General features: G+C 46.2%; 1 protein-coding gene across 10 annotated transcripts in view; it reads left to right on the forward strand.

Annotated features, from left to right (window-relative positions):
- Positions 1-16,080, forward strand: part of ARHGEF11 (Rho guanine nucleotide exchange factor 11) — a 113,782-nt gene that overhangs the window by 68,743 nt on the left and 28,959 nt on the right. For 8 of the 10 annotated variants that reach the window (XM_029227433.1, XM_029227439.1, XM_029227430.1 and 5 more), the window contains exons 6-14: positions 322-500; positions 1,347-1,418; positions 7,016-7,135; positions 8,821-8,866; positions 9,477-9,553; positions 11,047-11,184; positions 14,314-14,388; positions 14,595-14,696; positions 15,793-15,891. In XM_029227433.1, coding sequence (XP_029083266.1) covers positions 322-500; positions 1,347-1,418; positions 7,016-7,135; positions 8,821-8,866; positions 9,477-9,553; positions 11,047-11,184; positions 14,314-14,388; positions 14,595-14,696; positions 15,793-15,891 — 908 coding nt within the window. The remainder of the gene's footprint in view (positions 1-321; positions 501-1,346; positions 1,419-7,015; positions 7,136-8,820; positions 8,867-9,476; positions 9,554-11,046; positions 11,185-14,313; positions 14,389-14,594; positions 14,697-15,792; positions 15,892-16,080) is intronic. The other 2 variants (XM_029227437.1, XM_029227438.1) reach the window with 1 other exon arrangement.

Consider the following 16,080-nt stretch of genomic DNA (forward strand, 5'->3'; position numbering starts at 1 on the left):
ACCAGGTCTCACTCAGATACCACTCACTCCCCTCTCCCAGTCCCAGGAAACAAGGGACTGGGCAGGCAGCTCCCACATAGTTACGGGTGGGATTTTGGTTGAGGTCTCTGCATGAGGAAAGGGAAGGAAGGGATACTTGTGTTGATGCACGATGGAAGGACAGGAATTAGAGAACAAGTGGGGCATTAAAAGTGAGGAGAACTTTACCTGCAGAATTATAAGCTTAATGGAAGGAGAAGGGAGAACCCCCTCCTTTGTACCTTGAATGTCTGCTCTTGAGAACAATACCACTTGAGCAAGCCTCTCTTTGCCTTCCTCCAGCTGGTGCCTATGTTGCACTGACCCTCCTGGGCTCTTCACCCTCATCCATTGGTGTCTCTGGGCCCCAGCAGGACCCAGTCCCAGCAGGAGCTCCCCGAGTCACCCCTGTGATCCCACCACCACCACCCCCTCCACCTCTGCCACCTCCACAGCGCATCACAGGACCCAAACCTCTGCAGGTAATGGTCTGCCTACTCCTCTCCTCATTCTGGTGTCCCTTTGAAGAGCTCCCCATTGGAATGAAAGCAGGTTAAATCAAATGGCAGGCTGGCAGAAAGAGACAAGCCAAAGAGCTGTATGAAGGCCATCAAAAAGTAGAGCAAAATGAGAACTGCATTAAAGGGGTGTTCCATGCCTTAGTGTCCTCTTTCCATGTAAGTGCATATGCAGTTTATCAGATAGCAGCATGCAGTGTGTTTCCTGTGTGTGTGCAAGACTCTAAGGAGGCCCTTTGAGAGTTCTCCTCCCCGTCGGGGAGAAGGTGCACACCTCCAGCCATGGTCAGAGGCATCTGTAAAGACTGTTGCCAGTCATTGTTACAAGGGTATGGAATAAGTCAAGGAGTAGGGGAAAAGGCTTCCTGGGGAGAAAGGCTGCTTGGAGGAATGAAATATGGAGCCTAGTCTGTAGGGGAGAGAGTCAGGAAAGGACAAGAATAGTAGGGAGAGAACCCAAGGACCAGGATAACCTGTGTGAGGCGTTAAAAGAGGACAGGAGGCAGATAGGAATAGGGAACAGGATTTTCTGGTTGGAAAGAAGACCGACCAGCAAGTCCTGGGAGACTTCAGAGAGCAATTGATAACAGATGTGATTACAGCCAGGGTTTCTAGGAAATTAGGAATGAAATCAAAATCAGATTTTATGTTTACGGAATTTCAGTGAGATACTGAGTGTTATACAAAACATTCTTACGACCCAGGCTCTACTCTCATAGCTTTCCTCGACCAGGAATCAGCTAGTAGACGAGAATAAAAGCTATTGATCTGGTCCCCAATTCTCACTACTGTCATATTTTCCATTCTTAGGATCCTGAATTTCAAAAACATGCCACTCAGATCCTTAGGAATATGCTGAGGCAGGAGGAAAAAGAGTTACAGGTAAGGTCACTGCTGAGGGTAGACTGGCCATTGCCTTAATGAAATAATACTTTATCAGAGCAATCTGCCAATGTGTACAACTTAATTTGCAGGCCATATCCTATCACAGTAAAACCTTAAAAAGTCAAACTTCAGGACTACTAAAGAATTGTCATAGGCCAGTGGAATTTGTTAAAGCAGAATTTGATGGATAGAGTGAATAGGGTAATAGAGCTTATGGTAATAGATTAGAATGGTGACTATGTAGAGAGAATACAAACAAGTGATGAGACAGGTAGAATAAAATGAGGGAACATGAGAACTGAGGAAAATCAGTTGGAATTGATCTTAGAGGTTCTGGGAAGGGAAGGATAAGAGGGAAGGACGGTGGGGGTGGGGGGTGAATGCCAGGCCAGGCTGATGGAGGAGGGGATGCAGAGAGATTTCCAGGCCTGGGGAATGATGCACAGGGAGAACAGGAAGAAGATTAATTTGGCTGGACGGGAATAACCAGATTCCTATAATAGCCATGGCTTACAGTGGGCTTCTTGCCCCTTCATTTCAATTCAACAAATTTCTAAGTTCCCACTGTATGTAAAGCATTGCTTTAGTTCCTAGAGTATACAGAGATTAAAACGATTAGACAGTTCTTGCCCTCAACATGTTTACAATCTCATGGGGAAAATTCATATTACGGTAAGAGAGTGGGAGGAACAAAGAGCTTGCAATAAGAGAACAAAGAAGAGAGCAGTTAATTAATAATGGGAAATGTGAGGGAAACTTCACTGAGAAGATTGTATTTCAGCTGGGCCTTGAAGGATAGGGCTTCAGTAGGCAAAGGAGATGAGGAAGAGAATGCAGGTAAATGGACAGCATAGGTCAAAGGCACCAAGACATGAAAATACACTCGTTTATTTAACAAACTTTGAGTTCCTGCTGTGTGCTAGGTACTGTGTGTGTGCTGCAGTGGAGGCATGGGCCAGTGCTAGGGACAAAGGTTAGAATGGTTATAAAGATAAGTGAGAGATGAATCTTTCCTTTAAGGAGTTTATAATCCAGTAGAATATCAATGGATGAATGAAGATAAAGTTATACTGCACTATAATAAGTGCTGATACTTGCATTTTGATGCAAGTCATAGAATAATCAAGATAGTGTGGTACTGGTATAAAGACAGACCTATAGATCAGTAGAATAGAATTCAGAGTCCAGAGATTAATCCATACATCTATGGTCAATTGGTTTTTGACAGTGTCAAGATAGTTCAGTGGAGAAAGAATGGTCTTTTCAACAAATGCTTCTGGGACAACAGGATATCTATACGCAGAGAATGAATTTGAACTCTTACCTCACACAATAAACAAAATTTAACTCAAAATGCATCAAAGGGCCTTCCCTGGTGGCGCAGTGGTTGGGAGTCCGCCTGCCGATGCAGGGGACACGGGTTCGTGCCCCGGTCCGGGAAGATCCCACATGCCGCGGAGCGGCTGGGTCCGTGAGCCGTGGCCGCTGAGCCTGCGCGTCCGGAGCCTGTGCGCCACACGGGAGAGGCCACAGCAGTGAGAGGCCCGCGTACCGCAAAAAAAAAAAAAAAAAAAAAAAAAAAGGCTCAAAGACTTAAATGTAAGAGCTAAAACTATTTTTAAAAACTATAAAACTCTTAGAAGAAAACATAGGTATAAATCTTTATGACCTTAGATGAGGCAGTGGTTTCTAGGCCCTGACACCAAAAGCATAAACAACCTCCCAAAAAAGATAAATTAGACTTCATCAAAATTAAAAACTTTTATCCATCAAAGGACACTGTCAAGAAAGTAAAAAGACAACCACAGAATAGGAGAAAATATTTGCAGCACATATATCTGATAAGGGTCTAGTACCAGAATATGTAATAGATGCTTAAAACTCAACCCAATTTAAAAGTTAGCAGACAATTTGAATACACAGTCCAATAAAGAAGACATACAAGTGGCCAATAAGCACATGAAAAGATGCTTAATATCATTAGTCATTGGGAGAGGCTAACCAGAACTACGAGATACCACTGCACACGCACTAGGATGGCTAGAGCCAAAATAGCAGTTATTGGTGAGCATGTGGAGAAGTTGGAGAAATGTTTGTTTATATTTTGTCTACATATCCGCTATCCTAATCTACTCCCACCGTAGTGCAGCCAGTTTGGCAATTCTTCAAAATATTAAACGTACAATCTGTCAATTCCACACCAATGTATATACCCAAGAGAGTTCAAAGCATAAAACGTGTACATAAACATTCATAATAGCATTGCTTAATTGCATAATGGCCAAGAAGTGGAAACAACCCAAATTCCCATTAACTGAGGAGTAGATAAACAAAATGTGTTGTATCCATAAAGTGGGATATTATTCAGCCATAAAAAGGAATGAAGTACTGATACATGCTTTAACATGGAAGAACCCTGAAAACAGACTAAGTGAAAGAAGCCAGGCACAAAAGGCCACATATTGTATGATTCCATCTGTGTGGAAGTCCAGAATAGGTAAATCCATAAAAACAGAAAGTAAATTAGCGGTTGCCAGGAGGTGGAGGAAGGGGAAATTGGGAGTGACTCCTTTCTTGTTGGGTTGATAGAAATGCTGTGGAATTAGATAGTGGGGATGTTTGTACAACTCTGTGAATATACTAAAAACCACTGAATTGTATACTTTTTTAAAAAATATTTGTTTATTTTCTTTATTTTTTTGGCTACGTTGGGTCTCAGTTGCGGCCTGCGGGATCTTTTTCGTTGCCGTGCGTCGGCTCTTGGTTTTGGTGTGCGGGCTTAGTCGCCCCGTGGCGTGTGGGATCTTAGTTCCCCGACCAGGGATCAAACCCGAGTCCCCTGCCTTGGAAGGCGGATTCTTTACCACTGGACCACCAGGGAAGTCCCCTAAATTGTATACTTTAAAATGGCAAAGTTTATGTTATGTGAATTATATGTCGATAATAATTTTTTTAATATTTTTTAAATGCCATTAAAGCCCCAAAGAAGGATTAAGTAATTATGCAGTGATCAGAGGAGGCTTCATGAGATGACATTCCAGTTGGGTTCAGTCTTTTTCACTCTGGAATGTGCTTTGGGCCCTCAATACCATGATGAGCTTGAAGTTTATTCTGAAAGCAGTGGGAATTGATTAAAGGATTTGAGTAGGGGAGTCATCATATCTTCAAATCAGTTTTCTTTAGAAAAGTGTGTTAAGTGGATTGACACATAAGGAAACTATCTCGGAGGCTGTTTCAGTAGATAAGAAATGATGAAAAAAAAAAGTTAATGAGAAATTAAAAAAAAAAAAATGATGACCGATTTAACAAGAACAGCAGGAGTAAGAACAGACGGAGGGATGGCAATGTGAGACACATTGAATTCCCTCCATTCCCTGGCGGTCCAGGGGTTAGAACTCTGCGCCTCCACTGCAGGGGGCATGGGTTCAATCCCTGGTCGAGGAACTAAGATCCCTCATGCCACTCGGCGTGGCCAAAAGGAAAAAGAACAGAAAGAGGGTTGGCAATGGGAGCTATCTCAGGGGTCAGGTCAGGAGAACTTATCAACTGGAAGGGGGAGGTAAAGAAGAAGAAAGCAAAGATAGCCCCAAGTTTGTGTGCCTACATAGATGGTGATACCATTGATGGAGTGAGGTGGAAGAGAGGAGCAGGGTTTAGGGGAAAGGAGTGAAGGTAATCTTTGGATGTACTGAGTTTAAGCGCCCATGGGAGGTTCAGATAAAAAGATCATCCACCAGGCACATGGAGATAACAAGGATGAACCTCAGAAGAAAAGATCGGGTTGAAATAGAGATTCGGGTGGCCTCAGCATACAGGTGGTAGTTGAAACTGGGGACTAGACGGTATCACCTAGGGCACCACTGCAGAAAAGAGGAGAGAGCTGAGGGCAGAATTTCGGAACATCCGTGCTTCTGTAGCACACCGCACCAACCTCTAACATCACACCAGTTGCTGTTGTATTTGTATTTTAATTATTTATTTGTCCTCCTCTATTGCGCTAAGTTCCTTAAAGGCCAGGACCATGCCTACATTTGCATATTCCTCCTGCACAGCTGGCACAGGGCCTGGTGTGTATCAGCTCCCTGTAAATGTTTGCGGGGCTGAAGGCTCACCTAGATTGAAGAGAGGAGGAGGGGGTAAAGCTGTGGTTGGGGAGAGGGGTGTGAGGTGACCCAAGACAGTGTTGAGTTAAGAAGTCAAAAGAGGATAGCATTTGGAGGAGGTGGGTGTTTAAAGAGGTCTGGAGAGTTGAGGACTAAGAAGAGACCATTGGATTCAGCCAGTGGGTCATTTCGCCTTTGGAAGAGCGAGGTGATGAGCGGAACTCGGCTGTGTATGCTGAAGAGTGGCTGGAAGGCTAAGAACTCTGGGCTCTGCATAGAGACTCCTGTTTGGAAACATGTGGCTGTGAAAGGAAAGAGAAAAGACTGAGGCGGTGGCTTGAAGAATAATCAGACTTGATGGAAAAGGTTTTGTTGTAGTGGCTTGTTTTTGTTTTAAGACAGGAAACGAGCATTTTTGTAGGGTGAGGGGAAGGAGCCATTGGAAAGAGGAGACTTTGGAGATACGTGAACGATGCCCAAGAGGAGCCCGAGGCAGCTGGAGGCACTAACCTTGTGGAAGATTCAGAGTTTCTATTCTGAGGCAGGGGGAAAGGGTGGCTGCGGACGCCTTGAAATGGAGTAAAGTTGGGAAAGTTCTTACCAGCCGATACTATCCGCAGAGACTAAGGGGAGGGTTGGGGGCTCGAGAGGCGTGGAGAAGATGAGACGGCAGGTATGGCCCCAGACGATCTTGGAGAAAACGTGCACCTGACGTCTTTATTTAACTATTTAACCCGCCAACTTCACTGAGCATTTCATTTGGTAGTAAAACATAATAGCTGCCATGTATTCAGTCAAGTAATTATGCACCAGACATTCTGCTCAGCACTTTCCATACGTAATCTCATTCAGAACGTACAGCCATCCCCAAAGGCAGGTACCGTCATCTCCATTTGATCCATGAGGACGTAGTAAAGCTTGCCCAAGTCTACACAGCTAGTAAGCCAGAATTCAGAGCCAGGCCTCCCTGACTGCAAAGCCCAAGCCCTAAACACACATGCTGTGCTCTGCCGTATGCTGGGAGGATGCTAGATAAGTCTCAGAGTGGTTCCCAGCTACAGGGCTGGGGGACGGGGGTGCTTCTTCCTCTCATCTCCTGTGGTTCTCACTGTGTGTATGTTTCCTCCTTAGCACTTTTTTGTGTGTGCTGGTCTGGCCAGTCACTTAAATATCTAACCCTTCGGCAGCAGTCAAGGAAGAACTCATTTAGCAAGTAGGCCTTAAGAACAGGTCAGATTAGGACGGGCCTTTGTGTCATGTCTTCTTTCTCTAGTTGCCTCGTGTTCTTTTTCTCACCATTTATACCTCTTTCTGCTCCTGAGTGATGGTGAAATAACATGTATCTCCTAGGAGGCAGAGATCTCCTTTCTCTCCTCTTTGTTTTGGGATAACTGCCTACTCTCCCCACTGGTGAGTCGTCCATTCTCTACTAACCACTCCTCTGCCTTTTCCCTTCCTCCTTGTCCTCCTTGCCCCCCCCCCGCCCCCCAGCGTATCTGTGAGGTGTATAGCCGGAACCCCGGCAGCCTGCTGGAAGAGCAGATCGAAGGCGCCCGGCGGCGAGTCACTCAGTTACAGCTGAAGATCCAGCAGGAGACTGGTGGCTTAGTGGTGAGTGATGATAGGCGAAGCTCTAGGAAGGGCACGTGCAGGTGGACGGAGGGGAGAATGAGGGAGAAATCTAGGACAGAGGCTTCCCGAGTCATACAGGACCGCAGGGCTGAGCTAGTGAGTGTTTAGTGTTTTACAAAGGAACAGAGGTCAGCAGTTCTTTATGTAGCACCACAGAGACTGAGCACTGTCCTGACACTTGGGATCCCATAAAAGGAAATAGCCTGTTTCTTGCCCTCCAGCAGCTTACAGGTGCAATAGAAAGAAATAAATATGAAATAAATCAGACTGTCGGCTTTAATCTCCTAATTATCCATCCCCTTCTGGGTAGTTTCCTCATAGCTGATGTATATTCCGACACTAATTTTACTCAGTATTCATCTGGTAGCTTTTCCCATCACCTCTCCCTCCAGTAATGGGTCTTCTCAAAGAAGTACGAGCACTTTTAAAAGTCAGCCTAAGTAAAGGATCTCCAGTCAGTTGAGAGGGATCTGTAGCAGTACTAACCACACTTTGTGGGAAATCCCAGAGAGGAGGCACTTCCTTATCTGTTCTAGTCAGGGACTTATTCATTAATAAGTATTAATTAGTGTCTTACTTCTCTCCATCAGGTCTTAATTCTTTGGGTAAATAAGTAATTCTCCAAAAACTTTAAGATCTCCAAGAATAATATTTGCCAAAGCCAATAGAAATTATTTGAGGATTATCTACTTTCTTTTTCAGAACATCCAGATCAAAAAAGTCTGGGAAACACAGGCTAATCAAATTTAAACTTTTATTTTCTGAAGGGCTTTCAGTATCACATGGTTGATAGGAGCTCAGGTTTAGGACTTAGACCATCTGGATTCACCTCCCAGCTATAGTGCTCACCAGCTTTAAGACTCTTGGGCAAGTGACTTAATCCCTGGGAGCCTTGGTGTCCTCATTTATGAAATGGAGCTACGGCAGGATCTGCCTAGTAGTGGTATTGTCAGAATTAAAGGATGCCCTCAGCACGGGGCCAGTGCATGCTTGCTGCTGCCGCTCCCTCTGCGCTCGTGTGCTCTGTAAGTGGTTGAGTCTGAAACATTCAGCTTGAAATCTAGGGGTCTGAGCGCCAACCCTGGCTTTATAGTTTACCTGCTGTGTACCTTGGGCAAGTTACTTAAAATCTCTGGGCTTCTGTTTCCTCATTTATAACATGGGAGTACTATACCTGCCTCAGAGTTGTTGAAAAACTCAATGAGATATGGACAAGAGTGCATCATAAACAGTAAAGCACTGGCAACATAATTCCTCCACAAGCGGCTGGTCAGCCCCAGTCCAGCGCCTGTCAGTCTTCAAAGCTCTTTAGAGGCAGAGCTTTCCATCTGCTAGAGCTTTTCATACTCCTTGATAGTTCGGAAGTTCTTTCTGTGTCCAGCCCAACTAAGGCAATAGACGCTTTGAGGTCCAGGGTGAGAAATCAAGTAAGTTTTTAGAATTTTACTAATAGTAAAGCTCCCTTTTCACCATTAGGGGTCACCATTCTCCTCAAACTGTACAAATGAAGCAATAGCTCTTCCAAAGGGGCATTTTTCAGGCAATGAAGCAGAAGAGGCCACTAATTGTAAGCAGATGTTATCTGCTGAGACTGAGGGAAGGAGGAAGACAGTAGGGGGAGAGGTTCACAGCATATGTCCACCCTCCGGACCTTTCTTTTTTAGGACATACTTCCGCTATATGGTGACACCGGCCAGAGATCATCAGAAGGTGAGTCCCGTCAGCACGCCTTTTTTCTCTGGCGCATCTCTAGTCTACATTTCTTATCTATTCTGTTGTCCCGTCCCTTTGGGGCAGATTCAGGGGGAAAAAGTATAGTCCCTGCCTCTGAGAAATAGAATAATGAGAGAAAGCAGTACCAGTGACAGGGAACTTGGATACAACTTATTCAGTAGAAATGAGTGTATAACCAGTAGCCCTGGATAGATAAGCGCCAGGGAAATACTAGAATGATGGTGGTCCAGACAACAGCATGCCTACCAGCACCTAGCAGCTAGGAGCTCAAGAGATGCTGTCATAAGAGGAGATGGATGGGAACCAGAAGAGGGTTGGGATGAGCTGAGGGCTAGCACTCGTTGCAAGGTAGAGCTATGGAGGATTATTTTAGGAGGTGACACTGCCTGGGCTCAGGTGTACAGGTAGGTAAAAGCTAGGTGTAGAGGTTCTCGGGGAGTCGTGTAAGAGAGCTGAAGGGAAACTGGGAAAGAAAGGCAGGTGGCAGCTTCGCCCTCCTGCCCTGGGCACAGGTTCCCAGAATAAAGGCCCTTCTTTCCCCCAGGCCACAGCTCCTTCCTCACTGTGTAAACTCTTTTCTTCTCAGGCCGACTCTCTCTGGATTCCCAGGAGGGGGACGGTGGCCTGGACTCTGGCACAGAGCGCTTTCCTTCCCTCGGCGAGGTGAGTGCCAAAGCGGGGGGAGCCCCTTTTAAAACCATACCTTCAGTTTTCCTTCTCTGAACACCTAAAAGTTCTATGCTCACTGCTTACACCAAGGCCTCTGGCCTGTCATCTGTGGCCCTCTGGTATAGTTCCAGTTCCAAGGGTTTTAGTCATTCTGCTCTGGGATCCAAAAAAAGGGGGTTCAGATGCATCCTGCACTCAAGATCAGCGAATCTGGCTTCTGTTTTATCATCGTCAACTCTGTAGTACAGAGTCGGGTGGAGAAAGAGGCCATACCTTTAACTGTAGCAAGCCTTTTCTGAGTGCAAGGGAGCAGAGACGAAAATTCTCTAAAACAATGACTGGACCAAAAACACATTGCCAGCTGGCTGCGAATAACACCATCTTGGAGTAATACAATGAACCTGGCCTAATCGGAGGTGGCAGCCTCTCTTTCTTTGTCACAGATCTTTCTGTACTTGAACAACTTATCTTTTCTGGAGTGGTCAGAAGAACTCCAGGCTTTGGCTTCAAAGGTTGTCTTCTAGGTGTTCTCAGTCTGCATATATTAATTGCAAATATAAACTTGCAATATAAAAATAAGAGTGAATGGAAGAAGTAATAATGGTGTGAGCAAAATATTTACTTAGCCAGCTTAATTAAATATGTGAATAAGTAATTGAAAACATGTTTAAAACCTAATTTTAAATAATAGTTGGAATTTTATTTCTTTACTGCTCCTGTCTATTCGTGGGAAAATGATGAATGTACGTGGAAGGATCAGTATGTCAGAAAGACACCAAGAAGGGGGAGGAGGGTCCTAAATAATCCACACTTGACATTCCCCTGCGGGCTCCACATCTGGAAGCAATGCAGCCTAGTGGGCAGTGGGTTGAGACTGCCCAGGTTGCATCCAGGGAATACCACACTGCTAACTATTCGACCTTCAGCAAGTCCCAGAACCTCTCCAAGTCTTAAGTTTCCTTGTGTGAGAAGTGGGAGGAATAATAGTTTCTACCTCAAAGGGCTATTGTGAGCATTAAATGAGGTGATACATAACCAAGGGCTAGTATAATGTCAGGCACAGAGTAAGTCCTGGACTTTTATTAGCCAACGAGCAGAGCCCTGAGGGTCTTCTGGATGAGGTTTTCTGTGTTTTTTTTTTTAATTTTTGGCTGCGTTTGGGCCTTCGTTGCTGCATTCAGGCTTTCTGTAGTTGCAGCGAGCGGGGGCTACTCTTCTTTGCAGTGCGTGGGCTTCTCACTGTGGTGGCTTCTTTTGTTGCAGAGCACAGACTCTAGGCACGTGGGCTCAGTAGTTGTGGCTCGCGGGCTCTAGAGCGCAGGCTCAGTAGTTGTGGCACACGGGCTTAGTTGCTCAGGCATGTGGGATCTTCCCGGACCAGGGCTCAAACCCGTGTCCCCTGCATTGGCAGGCGGATTCCTAACCACTGAGCCACCAGGGAAGTCCCTGGACGAGTTTTCTTCTCACAGAATTCTCTGTTCCTCTAGTCATTGGTGAATCGGAACTCAGTACTGTCAGACCCTGGGCCGGACAGTCCTCGAACCTCCCCTGTGATCATGGCCCGGGTGGCCCAGCACCACAGGCGGCAGGGCTCGGATGCATTGGTTCCCCCCAGCGGTGACCAGGTGAGTGATCAGAGCCATCGTGCGCTTTTGCTTTCCCTGTTTTCAGAACTGGGTTACCCATACGTGGCCTTGAACGATCAGACTAAACCCTGTTTTGAGATAGACACTAGAGGACAAATAGTAAAGGAAGAACATGGTTTAAATGCATACATGGAAGTAAGGCTATCTCAGTTTCTGGGTGAAGAGTCCGTGAATGCATCTGTAGGGAAGTGATGTCCAAGGAGCAGATCGCTGGTCTTTCTTTTAATGTCTGTATAGAATGGGAAATAGGTTGGTTCAGTGTTTCTCCAGAACACTAATTTTCAATCTTCTCTTTCTTTAGCAAAGTCCTTTTCTTGAGCAAAATCTTATTATTTGGTACCCTAATACAGAAAACAAATAAATGCTCAGCTATCTGGGACTTTTCCTAATCAATCTCCCCACCTCGGCCCCCACCTCAGGGGCACTTCTCCGGAGCCCTAAGGCTCTGCAAAGCCTGATTTGAAAGCCACTGCTTTCAAGGGTAGAACTAGGTCCAGGGGAGATTTCAGGAAGACAGTTTTTGGCTCCATGCAAAAAGCTTGCAAAGAACCTGAGCTGTCAGACAATGGAATGGGCTGACTTGAGAGCCCGGGAATTGCCTGTCATTGTTCAGGCAGAGGTTAGGTCATTCCTTGTTAGAGACAGTGGCAAGAAAGCTCCGAGTTTTGTAAAGCAGTGTTTCTTAAAATTCATCTGCTACCACCATAATTTTTTTTCCATATCCTCATACCAACTATATAATGTTACTTAATAGTTTTCTTTAAGCTAACTCACTTTTTAAAACTTAAATTTATTTTTAAAGGAAATTTGCCATTATATTAAAACCAACATCATACACCGTTTGATGCGCTAGTTCTCCCCATAGGATAGAGTTTAGTTACTTTCAGATCTTGGAGGGGGAAAGGCAGGGAAGTGGATCTCACATGTATTAAAATGCCTAGTGTACCAGCTGCTGTGCTAGATCTTTTAGGAACAAATCTCATTTAATTCTTACCACCAGAAAAGGAGATAGGCATTAGAATCTTCATTCAGTGAGAAAACTGAGGCAGAGAAAGGCTAAGGGACCATTCAAGGACTCAGCTTGCTAATGGCAGCATCAGACTAGAACTTAGTTTTCCTGAGCCCCGGTGCAGGGCTGCCTCCTGTCCTAGACGCTCTTTGATCACCCCTCCCACTCCTCCTCCACCACCACCACCACTCCCCCTTAGTAGTACTATAGGGCCAAGGTCAGGCTTTCCAGGCAGGGTCAGGTGCACATGGTGTTCTTTTTGTTTTTTTGTTTGTTTGTTTGTTTTTTGCAGTACGCAGGCCTCTCACTGTTGTGGCCTCTCCCGTTGCGGAGCACAGGCTCCGGACGCGCAGGCTCAGCGGCCATGGCTCACGGGCCCAGCCGCTCCGCGGCGTGTGGGATCTTCCCGGACCGGGGCTCGAACCCGTGTCCCCTGCATCGGCAGGCGGACTCTCAACCACTGTGCCACCAGGGAAGCCCCCACATGGTGTTCTTAAGGGAGGTTTTCATTTAGGTGGCTAATAGAAGCAGGTGTAGAGTAATCGGTCTTGGAGTCCTTTTCCTCCTTCTCTGAATTTGTTTCAACTTCTGAAAACTATTTAAATTGTTATTTTTGAGTGATAAGAGCAAATATAGTATAGTTCCAGTTTCTTAATAATAATCTATGTTAGTAAGAGCAAAGGTGGAAACCTGTGCTATCCATGAAACTTGCAGCAGCTGGGGGATGGAATCATAGGGAATTCAAACTTTGTTACGTAATTCCGCAATGTTTGATTTTCTTATGATAAACATATTCTGCTTTTGCAATCAGAAAAACTGTATGTTTGTAAAGACTTTAAAAAAATAAATCCTCCCGCCCAAACAAGCAACAACCTAGTGCTTTCAGGTTTCACTAGAGAGCCAAGCAGAGACAGAAGTGATCATCCCACACCCCCTGGGCATCCTGGATCCCAAGGGATTCAGAGACTAAGGTGTTAGGGGAGAGGAGGATACTCAGGATGTGTCTGAGGAATTCAGGTCCAGCACATCAGGCCTGACTCTGCAACTTCCAGCATGCCATTATAAGTGAGTGCTAGACTCTGATCTCTGAGATGCATCCTGGGTCTCTCGAGTTCTATACTCAGTCATTCCGAGCATAGAGTCTGTAAATACCCAGGAGAACAAAAATGAGTGAGGTGTGTCAGGGAGGAACCGTCAGGAAAAGCCCCTTGAGAAGGTGGAATAGGAGGGTGTCTGGGGCCTGAGAAAAAGTAGGCATGAGAAGTGCCTCCTCCAGATGGGTTCCAGAGCATAGTCCTTGATGAGGAATCACTGAAAATGAGGTAGAGTGAATTGAGTGAAAAATATAGTTGGTAGGAAATCTTTGAAAGCTCAAGGAACCTTTAGGAGAAAGGCTTGTCCAATGAAGCGCCTAAAACGTTTATACAGTATGAACTCTCTCATCAGACCTAATCGATGGCATAAGGGGGAAAGAGAGAAAGCCAAGCTGAGAAACTTGGATTTTAGACTGGAAATGGGGAATCTACCATAGATTCTTGAGCAGGCAGGGAAGATGATGGAGACGGTGTTGGAGAAGGCAAAGCTCCATTCCCTTTTGCTCAAGGAGGCAGAGATGGACCACAGAGCTCTCCTCCAGCAGGGGTAGAGGGCACACCGAAACTGTAGAGGAGCGCTGTGGAAGACACTAGGTTTGGAGGGCGTGTTTTTGGGGTGGGGGGCGGTCTGTTGAGGAGAACAACAGAGCCCCCGCCCACCAGTCCAGCAGAAGCTCTAGGTTCTTATTTTGTGGGCTGACACTCCCTCCTCAGATCTTTCACAAACAGGAAGAGAGCACTTTCTCTCACTTCCCATCTTCATACGTCATGTGACCAGGCTGCTCTGAGTCTGCCCTGCCCCACCCAGAAGCAGTTGCCTTCTTGCAAGTGGAAATCGTTCTTTCTGTTCTCTGAGATTTGGGGGGTGGTAGTGAGATGCCGGTGTTTACCAGCCCCGTGTGGCCTTCCCCTTCAGTGCCATGCTGTCACTAACCAAACTCCACTGAGGGGGCTGGATCCCTGTCCTCTGACCTCTCATCTCTACAACTCGACTCTCTCCCCCAGGGTGTAGATCAAAGCCCAAAGCCTTTAATTATTGGCCCAGAGGAAGATTATGACCCGGGTTATTTCAACAACGAGGTAACAGTTTCCTGATTTTCTCCTTTCCTCATTCTCTGTCGTACCTGCTGTTCTGGACTAGAAGCGCTTGGACTGGCACCAGCTGTGAGGGAGCGTACGGGAGGGGCCGCGCTTATCAGCCCTGGCAGGCAGGGAGCATGGGGGCTGAGCTGGGGCAGGCAGTGCTTCTCTGCCCCCCCAGCCCCGCCTGTCCTTCTGCCTTCCAGAGCGACATCATATTCCAGGACTTTGAGAAACTTAAGTCACGGCCGGCTCACCTGGGGGTTTTTCTACGGTACATCTTCTCTCAGGCGGACCCCAGTCCACTGGTAAGTCGCAAGTATCTGTCTCGATTGAGTACCTGCTTGTGCTTGGCCTCTGTCCCTGCTCTCTAGATGTCATAAGTCAGATCCATGGGCATGGTCAGGCATCTCGAGGACAGAGACAAAATAGAAGAGAAGGTGCGACCTAGGTGGAAGGGATTCTTCACTGCTAACTGCATCGATAGCACAGGGAGGAACAGGAGAGCTGGGCCAAGAAAGCTGTCGTTCTGGGTCTGCTTGGAGGAGATGGTCTTTCTAGGTTTTTGGAATGAAGGTGGATACAGACTGACAGTGGGGAGTTGAGAGAGCAGCCCTTTGCAAGTATACAGTGTTACTGCAAGAAAGCTTGGCAGAGGGGGAAGGTGGTAAAAGGTCTTCAGTCTGAAGGTGATGACAAGGAAGATCGTGGCGGGATGGAGGTCGGGGTGCTCCGCGACAGTGCCCAGAGCCAGCAGCCTTACCAGTTTCTGTCGTTCTGCTCAGCTGCTTAGGAAGGGGGATGAAGGAGAGAGGCTGCTGTCATGTTCTCCAGAATAAACTTGTTGCCCGTGGCATGCACTGCGGCTCTTCCTTTCCGGGGCTACCACTGTTAGAAGCCAGAGTCAGCATCCGTTTGCTCAACAGGTGTTCAGTGAACACCTGCGTGTACATCCCAAGCGCTGGTATCTCAGAAGCATTCCTGAATGAAGACGAGGCACAGCACAAAGAGAAATAACACCTGAACCCTTTAAATCAACAGATAAACAAGTGCAAGACAAAAAATGTCAAGTGTGGAGAGGATACAGGGTTGAGGAGAGATTGCGTTGGGGGAATGTGTGTGCGCGCGCCAAGGGGTGGGGATGACTTACCACAGGTTTCTGAAACGTGCTAAGCCAGGGTTTCTCAACCTCAGCACCACTGACCTTTGGAATTCTTTGTTGTGGGGTGCTGTCGTGTGCATGGCAGGATCTTTAGCTGCATCGCTGGACTCCACCCAGTAGATGCCAGTAGCACCTCTCCAGATATAAATCAAAAATGCCTCCAGACATTACTAGCTGTCCCCTGGAGGGCAAAAGCACTCCTGGTTGAGAATCACTGCTCTAATCCATTTTCTCTCTCCCAGCTTTTTTACTTGTGTGCAGAAGTTTATCAGCAAACAAACCCCAAGGATTCCCGAAGCTTGGGAAAAGACATCTGGAATATTTTCCTAGAGAAAAATGCGGTAAGGCGGTCATAGACTGGATTACAATTTTCAATTTTATTATATTGTTTGACCATTCAGAGGCAGAGGAAAAACTAAGCAAAACACTCAGGCTGAATGGAGACAGGTTTTTTTGGTTTTGGGGTTTTTTTTAATATTTATTTTATTTTTATGGCTGCATCTGGTCTTAGTCGCGGCACGTGGGATCTT

The sequence above is a fragment of the Monodon monoceros genome, unplaced genomic scaffold (assembly GCF_005190385.1).
Source record: "Monodon monoceros isolate NGI ecotype Baffin Bay Population unplaced genomic scaffold, NGI_Narwhal_1 Super_Scaffold_18, whole genome shotgun sequence".
NCBI lineage: Eukaryota > Metazoa > Chordata > Mammalia > Artiodactyla > Monodontidae > Monodon > Monodon monoceros.